The sequence below is a fragment of the Stigmatopora argus genome, chromosome 1, assembly GCF_051989625.1.
Source record: "Stigmatopora argus isolate UIUO_Sarg chromosome 1, RoL_Sarg_1.0, whole genome shotgun sequence".
In the NCBI taxonomy this organism is placed as follows: domain Eukaryota; kingdom Metazoa; phylum Chordata; class Actinopteri; order Syngnathiformes; family Syngnathidae; genus Stigmatopora; species Stigmatopora argus.
This window is the reverse complement of record NC_135387.1, coordinates 30,873,152-30,888,655: the sequence shown is the minus strand read 5'-3', so window position 1 is coordinate 30,888,655 and position 15,504 is coordinate 30,873,152. Positions and strand designations below refer to the sequence as shown.

The 15,504-nt window shown below is 41.5% G+C and overlaps 1 protein-coding gene across 4 annotated transcripts in view; it reads right to left on the bottom strand.

Moving 5' to 3' along the window:
* nrp2a (neuropilin 2a) overlaps positions 1–15,504 on the bottom strand; it is a 62,168-nt gene that overhangs the window by 33,168 nt on the left and 13,496 nt on the right. For all 4 annotated transcript variants that reach the window (XM_077616691.1, XM_077616700.1, XM_077616709.1 and 1 more), the window contains exons 2-4: positions 13,989–14,166; positions 4,727–4,908; positions 225–455 (exon numbers count right to left, since the gene is read on the bottom strand). In XM_077616691.1, the coding sequence (XP_077472817.1) occupies positions 225–455; positions 4,727–4,908; positions 13,989–14,166 (591 nt within the window). The remainder of the gene's footprint in view (positions 1–224; positions 456–4,726; positions 4,909–13,988; positions 14,167–15,504) is intronic.

Below are 15,504 nucleotides of genomic sequence, written 5' to 3'. Positions count from 1 at the left end.
TTAAAAAACGTCAAAAATGCTAACTGTGCGCCCAGTGCTCGTCAATATCTTTACACCAGGGAGACAGTACGCTGTTATCATAAGCAGCCTCCACCGTTTTATCAAAGTTTTCCTCATATCTCAAAGCAAATATTTCATAATTATCGAAATTTGCTCTTATGTCAAGGCATTATCAGCAAAAAAAGCGGGAAAAGTACTGTTTATTTTTTATTTTTTCAACTGACCTTGAGGCAAGCCGTCCCACACGTCCAACCAGTCGTACTTGCAGTCGCCCTCTCCCACCAGCAGGGGGTCGTTCTCCAGGTCAAAGGTGAGGAAGGCCAGGGTGACGTCCACGCCGGCCGGCGCCATGATCATGTACGAGCACTCCAGGTTGTGCGGGTATTTGTCGGGGAAACCCGGCGATTCGATGGTGCCGGAGCTGCCCGTGAAGTTGCGGAAGCAGAACTCCGAACCTGAAGACAGGGAAAGAGGTGTCGGCCATTTTTAGACAGGGAGGATTTGATGGCTTCAAGATGCTGGGAAATTAGAGCGCTCGTTTTTTTTTTTTTGGTTTCTGATCCGTTTTGGGTGGTGAGTCGATACGGAAATATTCGGTCTTACAAAATATAGAATTTTAACTTCTACTTATGAAATGAATTGGGTTGAAGTTTTTAGTAAGTAGAGCAGTACTTTATATGTAAATTCTCTGATTTGTTCTGCTCGTGGCAGAATTGTGAGAGGAGAGGCACTGAAAAAAAGGGGGAGGGGCAAGATTCTGACTTAAAAAGAAGAATTTGGATTTTTTGAGTAAGAATTTGGAGGATGCAGGTTAAGTTTTTCCCACTTTTTTTCTTTAATATAAAAAATAATAATAATTGGAATAAACACTGAGTTTTTTGTTTGTTTTTCCAAACAAAAATGTTTTTGAAAACTATAAAATAAACAATAAAACGGAGTATTTCTTGTTTCCACTTTTTAAATGGAAATTGAAATAAAATATATTTGTTAAAATTTACTTAGTCTTTTTGAAAGACAAACAAATGATTTTAAAAATTCTAAAATTCAAAAATTTTAAATACCCAATATTTAATATTTTCTGCCTTTTTTAGAAGATTGACAATTTTTTATATCTAAAAAAATATTTTTCTTGAAATGAAAAAAAACACAAATGATTAAAAAAATATATTTAATGTCCCTCCCCTTTTTTTGTAAAAGATTGATTTTTTCAAATCTAGAACACCAAAATGTATACAAATTCTAAAGTATATTTTTGCGCTTTTTGTTCAAATATACTTAGTCTTTTTAAAAGAAAAACAAATGATTCAAAAATGTTAATATTTAATGTTTCCACCCTTTTTTTTTTAAAAGATTGAATTATTTTTTTTAAAATCTAGAACACCAAAATGTATACAAATCCAAAAAAAATTGCGCTTTTTGGTTTATTTGAAATACATTTCAAATAAATCATCAATCTCTTTCATTCAGTAACGCACGTCTTTCATCCATTGAAATGAGTTTATCGCTAGCATGCTAGCAACTAGCACCATCAAACAAATTATCACTCGTCTCCCGCTTCAAATGAATTGGACGTCTAGCGCGGAATCCCTCGCCACCCCGGGGGTGGGAGGGGGGTTGGGGGGACAGCTTATCCTGCTCAGACGGGAGCCGCCGACCCTCCCCTCCCCCGCCACTTTTTATAGGTCTACTTGATAATAAAGACTGGTGCCTTGTTGGAATGCTGCCGCAGGAATTCGCTATTAACGTGCCGGCACGGCTAGCGCTAACAACAAATACACTTATGTCTACCCCCCAATTTCCAACTCTATATTCATGGTTTTAATAGGGAGTACAAATGTACAAAAACTTCCCCCCAAAAAATACAAAAAAAGTTGGACTAGCGCACGTTATTTTGTGAGCATTTTTTACAGTGTTACCTCTACTTACGAAATGAATGGCTTCCTGAATATCCAACATACAAAAGATTCAATTGAGAACAGCATTTTACATTGAATTAGCATCTATCGTTCCACCACCTTTAATCCACTATAAAACCTACTGTTTTACGCACATATTTTTCCGCGTATAAGCCGCACCCTTAAAATTTCCTTAAAATGGTCAAATTTGCGAGAAATGGGGGGCAGGTATGGGTCACTTCCTGCCAATTTAGGGCACACATAGGTCACTTCCTGCCAATTTGGGGCACTTATGGGTCATTTCCTGATAATATGGTCACTTCCTGCTGATTTGGGGCATTAATGGGTCACTTCCTGCTGATTTGGGGCATTAACTGGTCACTTCCTGCTGATTTGGGGCATTAACTGGTCACTTCCTGCTGATTTGGGCCATTAACGGGTCACTTCCTGCTGATTTCATAACTCATTTTTTGTTCGGAGCTCCCCCCCGCCAAGGATTCACCTCGACGCTCACCTGAGCGTCTCGCTAGCATCGTCTGACACGCGTCGCACACTCAGACGTATCAACTCCGACACGAATGGAGTGAAGAAGAAGAAAAAAAACGTGTCCCCGGGCGGGATACGTGCGAAAGAGAACGAGATAAAAGTGGGAAATCGACAACGACACCGCGACGCCAGGGGAATGACGAAAAAATTCTGCCGATGAGGGATTTGGGAGCCTTTTCTGGCGACGCCAAACGCCCAAGCCGTTGGGAGTGGGAAGAGCGGCGGCGAAGGAATAAAAGGCAAAAGCATGAAAAGAGCTTTCTGCCGCCCCTACCAAGATGGCCTCCGGGAAGCAACGCTTAAAAAAAAAATTCAATTCTTCATTCTTCAAATGGCTTGGACTTCTACTAGTTAATTCACGGCAGAAACATGAAGAGCGTTTCACTGCCTCTACCAAGATGGCGGCCCTAAGGCCATGGTTTTTAATTTTAAAAAAAAAATGCTGCCAGTCTTCGCTCTTCAAAAGGCTTGGACGTCTACTAATGTAGTGGTGAACTCATTTCAATTCAAGGCAGAATCATGAAAAGAACGTTTCACTGCCTCTACCAAGATGGCCGCTCTGAGGACTTGCCTGCTAATATATATATAAAAAGATTCAATTATTTGCTCTTCAAATGGCTTGGACCTCTACTTGTGTAGTGATGAACCCCTTTCAATTCAAGGCAAAACATGAAAAGAACGTTTCACTGCCTCTACCAAGATGGACGCCATCAGGCTATGGTTTTTAATTTAAAAAATGTATTGTACTTTTTTCATTTGCTGCCAGTCTTCACTCTTCAAAAGGCTTGGACGTCTACTAATGTAGTGATGAACTCATTTTTAATTCACGGCAGAAGCATGAACAGAACGTTTCACTGCCTCTACCAAGATGGCCGCCCTGACCTTGTTTTTTTTTTTAATGGATTGGACATCTACCGCCGTCAGCGTCTTTTTATCCAATTTCTCCGAGGTTGACAGGAAATAAAACGAGCGACCAGTCTCGGGAGGGGTCCACGTCCGATTAGTGTGACAGCGTGGCAAACGCAGACGTGCGATTGGCGCCCGGGTGAGCGCCGAGCGGGGGTTTCCCGGCCCGGGGCGGCGCCCCCGCCCTGACCCCGCACGACGCCGGTCACGGACGGGTCACGGGCGGGGGGAGGGGGCCCGGCGCCAGGGCGCCGATTAACTCTGTCCGCCACCTCTGGCGGGAAAAGCGGACTCAAGTCTGCTCGCGGTCGCCACGGTAACAGCGTGCATGACACGTGACCGACCGACCGAAGGAGGATGACGAATAGGAGTCGGGGGAGGGGGTGAGGAAAGGGTTAAGCGGGCAAAGTAGGTCACAATAATTCGGGAAGGGGCCAATCAAAGGTTTTCTATTCGTGGCCCAACAAACGTTTTTGGACGCCGTAGGTCACTTCCTGTGCATTTTTGGGGCATTCCAGGGTCCAGGGGTTTTATTTGGTGACTTCCTGTAAATTCTGGGGCTCTTGGGTCACTTCCTGGACATTTTGAGTCACTTCCTGTACATTTTGGGTGACTTTCTGTACATTTTGGCTCACTTCCTGTACATTTTGGCTCACTTCCTGTACATTTTGGCTCACTTCCTGTACATTTTCGGTCACTTCCTGTACATTTTAAGTCACTTCCTGTACATTTTGGGTCACTTCCTGTACATTTTGGGTCACTTCCTGTACATTTTGGGTGACTTTCTGTACATTTTGGCTCACTTCCTGTACATTTTGGCTCACTTCCTGTACATTTTGGCTCACTTCCTGTACATTTTCGGTCACTTCCTGTACATTTTAAGTCACTTCCTGTACATTTTGGGTCACTTCCTGTACATTTTGGGTCACTTCCTGTACATTTTGGGTCACTTCCTGTACATTTTGGGTGACTTTCTGTACATTTTGGGTGACTTTCTGTACATTTTGGGTGACTTCCTGTACATTTTGGCTCACTTCCTGTACATTTTGGCTCACTTCCTGTACGTTTTGGCTCCCTTTCTGAACATTTTGTGTCACTTCCTGTACATTTTGCCTCACTTCCTGTACATTTTGCCTCACCTTCTGAACATTTTGTGTCACTTCCTGTACATTTTGCCTCACTTTGTCTCAGTCTAAATTCTCAAAATTCATTCAGGTCTTTTCTCCAAAGTCTTGGTCTTAAACTCCGGTCTCGCACTCGGTTCTCTAAATTGTCGGTCAGGTCCCAGTTCCAATCTGGGTCACTATGAATTCCAGTCTGGTCTCGGTCAGGACCCGACAAAGTACCGGTCTTCCGGAGGAGTTGGGACGGCTACTCACCTGTCTTAAAAATCTCGTATCGCAGGGAGAAACCGGCCCCCTGGTGAGCGTAATCCGACACGAAGCGGATCTGGACGGAAGGCCCCGACGAGATGATGGGCGCCGGGGCGATGTTGCTGCAGTGGCGACCCAAGACGTCGGCATTTTCCGAAGTCCCGTCCCGGATCTCGATGAAATCATATCTGATTTGGAGGGGAGAAGAAGATGTTGCAACACCAACCAAAACCAGAAACGGGAACAAAAACATGTTAAAAAGATGTCATCGGTATCGAGGAGAAACTGCATGCCAACCAACGCTTGACAGAATTTACTTTTCGAGAAGTAGTTTGCAGCCGCCGGTTGCCCCAACCAAGATGGCCACCAACAAAAGGACAAATTGACGGAGGCTCTTGAGTTACTTACTGGTGATTTGTGGCTTTTTAAAAATTAATTTATATTGATTTTAGATCACTTTCTGTCACATATGGGTCACTTCCTGTTGATTTGGGGCACACATAGGTCACTTCCTGCCGATTTGGGGCACGTATGGTAATTTTCCGCTGACTCGGGCACGTATGGGTCACTTCCTGCCAATTTGGGGCACGTATGGGTCACTTCCTGCCGATTTGGGGTACGTATGGGTCACTTCCTGCCGATTCGGGGTACGTATGGGTCACTTCCTGCCGATTCGGGGTACGTATGGGTCACTTCCTGCCGATTCGGAGTACATATGGATCAATTCCTGCCGATTTGGGGCATGTATTGTCATTTCCTGCTAATTTGGGGCACTTATGGGTCACTTCCTGCTGATTTGGGGCACGTATGGGTCACTTCCTGCTGATTTGGGGTCTTATGGGTCACTTCCTGCTGATTTGGGGCCCTTATGGGTCACTTCCTGTTGATTTGGGGCACTTATGGGTCATTTCCTGCTAATATGGTCACTTCCTGCTGATTTGAGGCACTTGTAGGTCACTTCCTGCTGATTCAGGGCATTAAGGGGTCACTTCCTGCTGATTGCATAACCCGATAGTTACTTCCTGTTGATTTGGGGTCATTTCTTCATGACTTGCTGTTGATTTTTGCCCTTTCATGGTCATTTCTTGATCGTTCCAGTTGACTTCCTGTTGATTTGGCGGCATTTCCATGAAAAAGAAAGAGTGAAAAGTTGATTTTGAACCGTTTAAAGGGCTTCCTTGCTTTTACGAGCCATAACCCCTCGATTGTGGGGTCCGTTTGGGCGGTGGCGGGATGGGAAGCTGCTTGGTTTTGGGCGATATTGAAAATGGCAGGCGTTCCGCTTCTGCTGGGATTTGGCATCCCATCATCTTGTTAATATTTCAAAAGCACTTATGCTTTATTAGAGGGGCGAGCCAGTGCTTCTACACTTCCCACTCCCCTTATTTATTAACTCCCCCTTGTGAAAAGCAGAACCAGAGGAAAAAAATAGGACCGCTTTGCGATTGTTAGCCGATGAAGTCACTTCCTGTTGATTTTTGGTTACTTTTGACTGATTTGGGGGCATTTTCTGCTCACTTCCTGTTTATTTTCAATTACTTTATTCATTTTGGGGCACTTTTGGTCACTTCCTGTTGATTCTCGGTTACTTCCCATTGATTTTGGGGCATTTTCTGGTCACTTCCTGTTGATTTTGAGTTATTCCTATTCATTTTGGGGCATTTTCTGGTCACTTCCTGTTGATTCTCGGTACTTCCTATTGATTTTGGGGCATTACTGGTCACTTCCTGTTGATATTTCAGTTACTTTCTATTCAATTTGGGGCCCTTTCTGCTCACATCCGGTTTATTTTCAATTACTTTATTCATTTTGGGGCATTTTTGGTCACTTCCCGTTGATTTTTGGTTACTTCCTATTCATTTAGGGGCATTTTCTGGTCACTTCCTGTTGGTTTTGAGTTATTCCTATTGATTTTGGGGCATTTTCTGGTCACTTCCTGTTGATTCTCGGTTACTTCCTATGGATTTTGGGGCATTTTCTGGTCACTTCCTGTTGATTTTCAGTTACTTTATTCATTTTGGGACATTTTCTGGTCACTTCCTGTTTATTTTCAATTACTTTATTCATTTTGGGGCATTTTTAGTCACTTCCTGTTGATTTTCTGTTACTTCCTATTAATTTTGGGGCATTTTCTGCTCACTTCCTGTTTATTTTCAATTACTTTATTCATTTTGAAGAATTTTTGGTCATTTCCTGTTGATTCTCGGTAAGTTCCTATTGATTTTGGGGCATTTTCTGGTCACTTCCTGTTGATTCTCGGTTACTTCCCATTGATTTGGGGCATTTTCTGCTCACTTCCTGTTTATTTTCAGTTACATTATTCATTTTGGAGCATTTTGGTCACTTCCTGTTTATTTACAATTACTTTATTCATTTTGGGGCATTTTTTGTCACATCCTGTTGATTTTCAGTTACTTCCTATTCATTTTGGGGCATTTTCTGGTCATTTCCTGTTTATTTTCAATTACTTTCTTCATTTTGAAGCATTTTTTGTCACTTCCTGTTGATTTTCAGTTACTTCCTATTAATTTTGGGCATTTTTGGTCACTTCCTGTTGATTTTTGGTTACTTCCTATTGATTCTGGGGCATTTTCTGGTCACTTCCTGTTGATTTTCAGTTACTTCCTATTCATTTTTGGGGTATTTTCTGGTCACTTCCTGTTAGCTCAGCATCTTTGATGGTGCAGGCCTTCTAATCCAGACATTGGACCATTCATAGCCAGTCCTCCCAGTTTGAATGACGTACTGTTCAGAATGACCCCATTATCAATTTAATTCATACCAAATCAATCTTTTCCCACGGTAACACGACCATTTTTAAACTTTGTATGACTTTCGCCGTTAATAAAAGTGGGTCAACGTCTAAGAAAAGAGCAAAATCGACTCTGTGTGCGAACAAACAGTCAACCGCTTGTCATCATCACATGACACGATGTACGGAAGCAAGATTAACATCTAATTAGTTACAGTTGCGCCGAATTAACTGTTTACCGTTACTTATTCTCTTTTCTGTAAACACATTTTGTGTGCGTGATAATATTAGCAACGTGACTTCGCGACAGACGTAAAGCAATTAGTTCAGTCGTAAATACGGCCCGCTGCTCAGTTTTTATTGCCCTGAAGCAAACGATAAAAATATAATTGCATTTGTCTGACTGGTAAATGTAAACCTTGTCCAACCTTACAAAGATGTTTATTGGTCATAAACATATCGTATAGCTAAACCTTGGGCATAAAAAACAAGAATATACGTGTATATTACACACTGCGCAGCGTTAGCATTGAGGCTAATGGCGAAATACATTGTATAGTTGTACTAACCTCTTAAGTTTGTTTTCTGCAAAATTAAATGGTCACGGTTGAAAGATGATACTTTGAATATGATAAGTTGCTCGTTGACATATTTGGAAATGGTGCGAAAAATAATAAAAATGTACTACGGACAATACATGGGGGAGGAAAAAAAGTGTACTTTTTGGAACGACTGGAAATTTGAGGTTTCGCGGCTAAGCGTACGTACTTCCGGTCAAGCCTTCAAAATAAACATCGTCATGTTCAATATAAACAGTTTGTCTTACTGATTCTTCACTAAAAGGCGTTTAAATGACAACTATTTTGAAATTGTGGTTTCAACTATGGAAACTTGAGCACTTTGTTGATGACGCCATTATAGATTAAATCAACGTTATTGAATGGGCTCGAATTGGCAGAGAACCAAAATGGCGTCCGGTTTCTCACCCATTTCATATTCTACAATAACAAGCTTACGTTAGGCTTTATATTTTTTAAAACAACAACTTTTTATTGAAGAATAAACAATATTATTATTCTATCAACGTCTGCTTCAACTCTTTCTTTGCCATTGACGGCGTTAACCGTCCAAAGCGAGAGGTTTCGCTGATCTAAACTAAGCACTTTGTTGACGACGCCATTTTGGATCAAATCAACGTCTTTGAATGGGCTCGAACTGGCAAAATGGCGTCTGGTTTCTCACCCATTTCATTTTCTACAATACATACAAGCTTTCAAATGACGTTTTTGCTCTTTATTTTTTTAAAACAACAACTTTTATTGAAGAATAAACAATATTATTATTCTATCAACGTCTGCTTCAACTCTTTCTCTGCCATTGACGGCGTTAACCGTCCAAACCAAGAAGTTACGATGATCTAAACGAGCGATGAGCGCTGAATATAATATCCTAGATATAATATAATAGTGCCGTTTCAAAGCGCAAAACATGGACGACGTTGGCGGCCCAATTTGCCGCGAATAAAAGGCCCGTGAAGAGGCTAATTAGCTTTTAATTGATTTTCAAGTGGGTCTCTGTTGTCCGCCGCCCCTCCTTCTCCCGTCGTGCCGCCTCGCGCTGCGCCGTGGCGGATTAGCGTTAGCGCGCGAGAGCGTCTTCCTCAGATGTGATTATCGAGCGCCGCGCTTAGCCGACGATGAATTCATGCATGAGCGTTTGACGCGCACTTCAACGCATTCCAGGACGCCCGCGCTAAAATCCCATCGCTCTCATAAGCCCCGCCTCTTCCCTGAACGGCTGGCTAGCCAATGGCAGGGCACTATGAGACAAAGAGCCAATCACTCATAGCTAGACGCAATTTTGAGTGGTAAATTAGCCTAGCAAGCATGTTTTTTTTAGGTTTTGGTGGAAAGCGGAGTACCCGGAGAAAACCCACGGTGAGACTCCCCCCCGGGATCGAACCCTCGACCCAAGAACGGTGAGCCAGACATGCTAACCCAAAAAATTGAAAATATATTTTTGGGAAATAAAGATGCAACCATTCATTTTTTCATTCATTTTCTGAACCGCATGCGTTGCGGGGGTGCTGAAGCTCATCCCAGCTAACAGAGTACCCGGAGAAAACCCACGCAATACCCTCGAGATCGAACCCTCAACCCAAGAATGGTGAGCCAGACATGCTAACCAATTTTTTTTAAATATTTTTAAAAATAAAGATGCAACCATTCATTTTTTCATTCATTTTCCGAACCACATGGGTCGCGGGGGTGCTGAAGCTAACAGAGTACCCGGAGAAAGCCCACGCAATCCCCCTGGGATTGAACCCTCGACCCAAGAATGGTGAGCCAGACATGCTAACCAAAAAATTGAAAATATTTTTTTTTAAATAAAGATGCAACCCTTCATTTTTTCATTCATTTTCCGAACCGCATGCGTCGCGGGGGTGCTGAAGCTAATCCCAGCTAACGGAGTACCTGGAGAAAACCCACGCAATCCCCCCGGGATCGAACCCTCGACCCAAGAATGGTGAGCCAGACATGCTAACCAAAAAAATAAAAAAAATATTTTTAAAAATAAAGATGCAACCCTTCATTTTTTCATTCATTTTCCGAACCGCATGGCTCGCGGGGGGTGCTGAAGCTAATCCCAGCTATCTACAGGCACCGGGCAAAGAACACTATGAATGGGTAGCCAGCCAATCACATGGCAAAAGGAGACAAAGGATGACCAATTATAGCAAGGCACAATTAAAAGTGATCAATTAGCCTAGCATTAGCATGCACATTTTTTGGGACCCCGAGAAAACTCATACAAGCCCAGGGAGAACACCCCAACTCCATACACGAAGGTCCAAACCTGGAATCGAACCCAAAATTTCAGAACAGTGAGTCCGCCAAGCTAACCACTCAACCACCGTGCCGCCCACCAATAAAATGCTTACAAAAAAATATTTATATATAATCACATTTTTTTCATTCCTCTGAACCGTTAAGATCGCATAGGGGGTGCTGGAGCCTATTCCAGTTGACACCCTGAATTGGTGAAGAGCCAATCACAGGGCCCGATGAGAGAAACTACCAATCCCGCATAGGGAGGGACTACATAGAGTCTTAAATTAGCCTAGCATGCACGTTTTGCGGGTTTTAGGAAGAAAGGGGAGTACCCAGAGAAAATCCACACAAGCCCAAGGAGAACACGCCAATTCCACACAGTGAGGACTGACTTGGAATCGAAACCAGAACCCAAAACCGTCAGGCCAGTGAATAATTTTTTTTCTTTCGCTTTTTTTAAGATGAATTTGTAAGGAGAATTAGCCCCGCCCACTCTGGCGTCCACTCCCGATCATCGACCGCCGATTCGGAGCAGAAGACGCGTATCGAAGATGGCGTCCGCACGAGTCGTAACGCGCATCGTTAGCCGTTTAAGCCCGGGGCGAAAAAAATGGAGGTGCAAATTGGATCGTTTGTTTCCACGTGAAAAAAAAGCGAGGAAGCCAATCGATTGGCCGATTTTCTCAGTCATTGGGGAGCAAAAATGAGGTGAGGTTCGCCAATTTATGAAAAAATGCGTGGGAAAATAGTCGGACGGCTTAAGCACGACTAATTATATGCGGGAATCATTATTATGAGGATAGATTTTCTCAGGTTAAAATGGATCTAGTGCATTAAAATTAGCATTAAGATAGCATTTGCTAAAACATACAACATGTAGAAAATGAAATGATCAAGTATACAGCTGAAAATAATAACATCTAAAATAAATAAAAAAATATTTTAAATAGTAAATTTTAAAAAAAAGTTTACTTATTTTTAATTTTTTTAAAAATCTTCATATTTGGCCAAAATAATTTCATTGTCTAATGATTTTTAATTAATTATTTTTATTATTATATATTTTGGTTCTAAAACATACAACATGTAGAAAATGAAATTATGAAGTATACCAACAGCTGAAAATAATCAAATCTAAAATATTTATTTATTTATTTTAAATTCTACATTTAAAATATATTTGTTTACTGATTTATTTCATTTTTTTAATAAAATAATTTGTTTTGGCCAAAATAATTTTATTGTCTAATGATTTTTTATTAATTATTTGTATTATTATATATTTTCTCCGATTTTTTCCCTGATTCAAATGCCAGACAAATTGTAAACAAATAATTTGTACAAAATAGCATTGCTAAACCATACAACATGTAGAAAATGAAATTATGAAATATACAGCTGAAAATAATAAAATCTATAATTTAAAAAAATAGTAAATTAAAAAAAATGTTTACTTATTTTTAATTTTTAAAAAATATTAATATTTGGCCAAAATAATTTCATTGTCTAATGATTTTGAATTAACTATTATTATTATTATTTTTATTTTTTTATTATTATTATAGTATAACAGGAAATGAACTGAATTGTACAGGAAGTGACCCAGAACTCCCCCTAACCACAACAGGAAATGAACTCAAATGTACAGGAAGTGACCTGTTAATGTCCCCAAACCATCAGAGTGAGCCAAAATCAAGAGGAAGTGATCTGGAAATGTCCCATTTTCAAAAAGGGAGTGACCAAATCAACAGGAAATGATCCCAAATGAACAGGAAGTAGCCCAAGAATGTCCCAAAATGGAAAAAAAAATCCCCAAATATATGCCAGCGACGATTAAAAACACCCTCATTTAATGTCAAGGCAGAAGCATGAAAATGACTTAATCTTGGCCTCCGGGCGGCCATCTTGGTAGGGGCAACATTCACGCGGCGTCAATAGTCACCCTTTTCTTGTGTATTGTGCAAAATCTGGGCTACTCCGACTTCATGTTGGATCAATTTTGTGCTAGTCGGAGTATAACTTCCACGCCGGCGGACATGTTTAGCGCCCACGCTAGCGCGCTAACACCTCCCGAGGGACGGCAATTGCGTGGGTGTGCGGCAGAGGGCGGGCGAGAACGTCTCCGTCCGTCCGTGCGTGCGTTCGAGCCTCAGGCTAACGCGAGGATAGCAAAAAAAAAAACAGTCAAATTCTCTCCAAGTCAAAAAAAGGACAATGTTGCTATGCTACTTTTGCTAACGCTAAAATACGTTTGTTTATCAGCCAAAGTTTGCCCGTTGCCGATTTTAACCGGCAATGACGGCGCTAGATGTCCAATCCGTTGCGTCAGATTGGAAAGTTCACAAGAAGAATGGAAATATCTTTACGGGCCTCAAGGCGGCCATCTTGGTAGGGGCAACTTCCCATCCAATCACATTAAAGTCAATTAAAAATCATTCTATTTATTAAACCATTTTTAAAAATGATTTAATCAATTTTGACGCTTCTGCTATTTACTCATTTCACCATTTTAAGTAAACTTTAGCACATGAAAATTAAAACTCTAATTCAAATTCAAAAGATCAATAATTGATAGACAGGAAGTGACCTCAGAATGTACCAGAAGTGACCCAAATCCAGCAGGAAGTGACTTAAAAACACCGCCAAATCATCATGAGCTAGCATCGCTCAGGCTAATGTCACATGTCAGCCATGTTTGTCAATCCTCATGAGGGTCGCGGGGGGTGCTAGAGCTGACAACCCGAATTTGTCGCAGGAAACGGTGAGACAAAAGATCATTCACCCACATATTTACGCCCAATTTAGCGCGTACAATTAGCCTAGCGTGCAAGTTTTGGGGATTAAACCCTCGATCTCAAAACTGCGAGGCGCACATGCTAACCACGCCGCATTCGGAGTCCCGAATTTCGTACTAAAGTTGGTTCCTGATCTTTTTTCTTCCCGGATAGTCCAGGCTAGACCGTTAGCATCCTCGCGCGATGGGCGTTGAATTTTCTGGTCACTTCCTGTTTATTTTCGGTTACTTCCTATTGATGTTGTGGCATTTTCTGGTCACTTCCTGTTTGTTTTCAGGTATTTCATTCATTTTGGGGCAATTTTGGTCACTTCCTGTTTATTTTCAATGACTTTATTCATTTTGGGGCATTTTTTGGTCACTTCCTGTTGATTTTCGGTTACTTCCTATTGATTTTGGGGCATTTTCTGGTCACTTCCTGTTTGTTTTCAGTTATTTCATTCATTTTGGGGCAATTTTGGTCACTTCCTGTTTATTTTCAATGACTATTCATTTTGGGGCATTTTTTGGTCACTTCCTGTTGAATCTCGGTTACTTCCTACTGATTTTGGGGCATTTTCTGGTCACTTCCTGTTTGTTTTCAGTTTTTTAATTCATTTTGGGGCAATTTTGGTCACTTCCTGTTGATTCTCGGTTACTTCCGATTCATTTTGGGGCATTTTCTGGTCACTTCCTGTTGATTTTCAGTTACTTTTGATCGATTTTGGGGCAATTTCTGCTCACTTCCTGTTTAATTTCAATGACTTTATTCATTTTGGGGCATTTTTTGGTCACTTCCTGTTGATTTTCAGTTACTTTCTATAGATTTTGGGGCATTTTTGGTCACTTCCTGTTGATTCAAATTCAAGACCGGAAGGACCATTGATATCCAGTCCTCCCAGTTGCTCTTACTTGCAATCCAGCCGCTCGATCTCAAAATGCGGGTTGAAGTTGAGCACGATCCGCTGCGAGGGCTCGGGCGCCGTGATCACCCACTGGCAGTTCTGGTGGGGCGGGTATTCCAGGGGGTACCCGGGGGAGGTGATGTATCCGGCCTCGCTGGCGTCCAGGATACCTCGACACGCCGGGGCTGTCCAAACACACAAACAAAGGTTTAAGAGAGGTTCGCACCCGCGGCCAGAAAATTGGCGCAAACTTGAGTTAGAGAGGAAGCTAGTGTTAGCATTAGAGAGAGTTAGCGTTTAAAAGAGAACGTTGAGAACTTAATTTGGCATTAAAGAGAGTGAGACAGAGTTTTACAGAGTTGCTGTTAGCGTTAGAGAGTTAGCATTAGAGAAAAATTGGAGTTAGCATGAGAGTGAGTTAGCATTAAAGAGGGGCAGAGATGATTGGAGTAAAAGGGAGTGAGTTTGAGCTCGGGAAAGCTAGTGTTAGCATTAGCGAGGGAGTTAGCAATAGGGAAAAGGCGATTTAGTGTTAGCGTGCGTTAGCATTAAAGATTGTCAGAGATGATTGGAGCAAGAGGGAGTTACAGAGAGTTTAAGCAACAGAAAGCTAGTGTTAACATTAGCAAGAGGGATAGCGATAGAGAAAATTCGATTTAGCATTAGCATTAAAGAGGGTTAGAGATGATTGGAGCGAGAGGAAGTTACAGAGTTTGAGCTAGATAAAGCTAGTTGTTAGCATTAGCGAGAGAGTTAGCGATAGAGAATATGCAATTTTGCGTTAGCATTAATGAGGGTCAGAGATGATTGGAGCGAGAGGAAGTTACAGAGAGTTTGAGCTAGATAAAGCTAGTTGTTAGCTTTAGCGAGAGAGTTAGCGAGTGAGAAAATACGATTTAGCGTTAGCATTAAAGGGGGTCATAGATGTTTGGAGCAAGAGGAAGTTACAGAGTTTAAGCTAGAGAAAGCTAGTGTTAGCATTAGCGAGAGAGTTGGCAATAGAGAAAACTAGATTTAGTGTTAGCGTGCATTAGCGTGCGTTAGCATTAAAGAGTGTCAGAGATGATTGGAGCAAGAGGGAGTTACAGAAAGTTTAAGCTAGAGAAAACTAGTGTTAGCATTAGCGAGAGAGTTAGCGATAGAGAAAACTAGATTTAGTGTTAGCGGGCATTAGCATTCAAGTGTCAGAGAGCTGGAAAAAGCTAGTGTTAGCATTAGCGAGAGAGTTAGCGAGAGATTAAACTAGATTTAGTGTTAGCGTGCGTTAGCATTAAAGAGTGTCAGAAACGATTGGAGCAAGAAGAAGTTACAGAGAGTTTAAGCTAGCGAAAGCTAGTATTAGCGAGATAGTTAGCGATAGAGAAAACTAGATTTAGTGTTAGCATGCGTTAGCATTAAAGAGTGTCAGAAACAATTGGAGCAAGAGGAAGTTACAGAGAGTTTAAGCTACCGAAAGCTAGTATTAGCGAGATAGTTAGCGATAGAGAAAACTAGATTTAGCGTTCGCATTAAAGAGTGTTAGA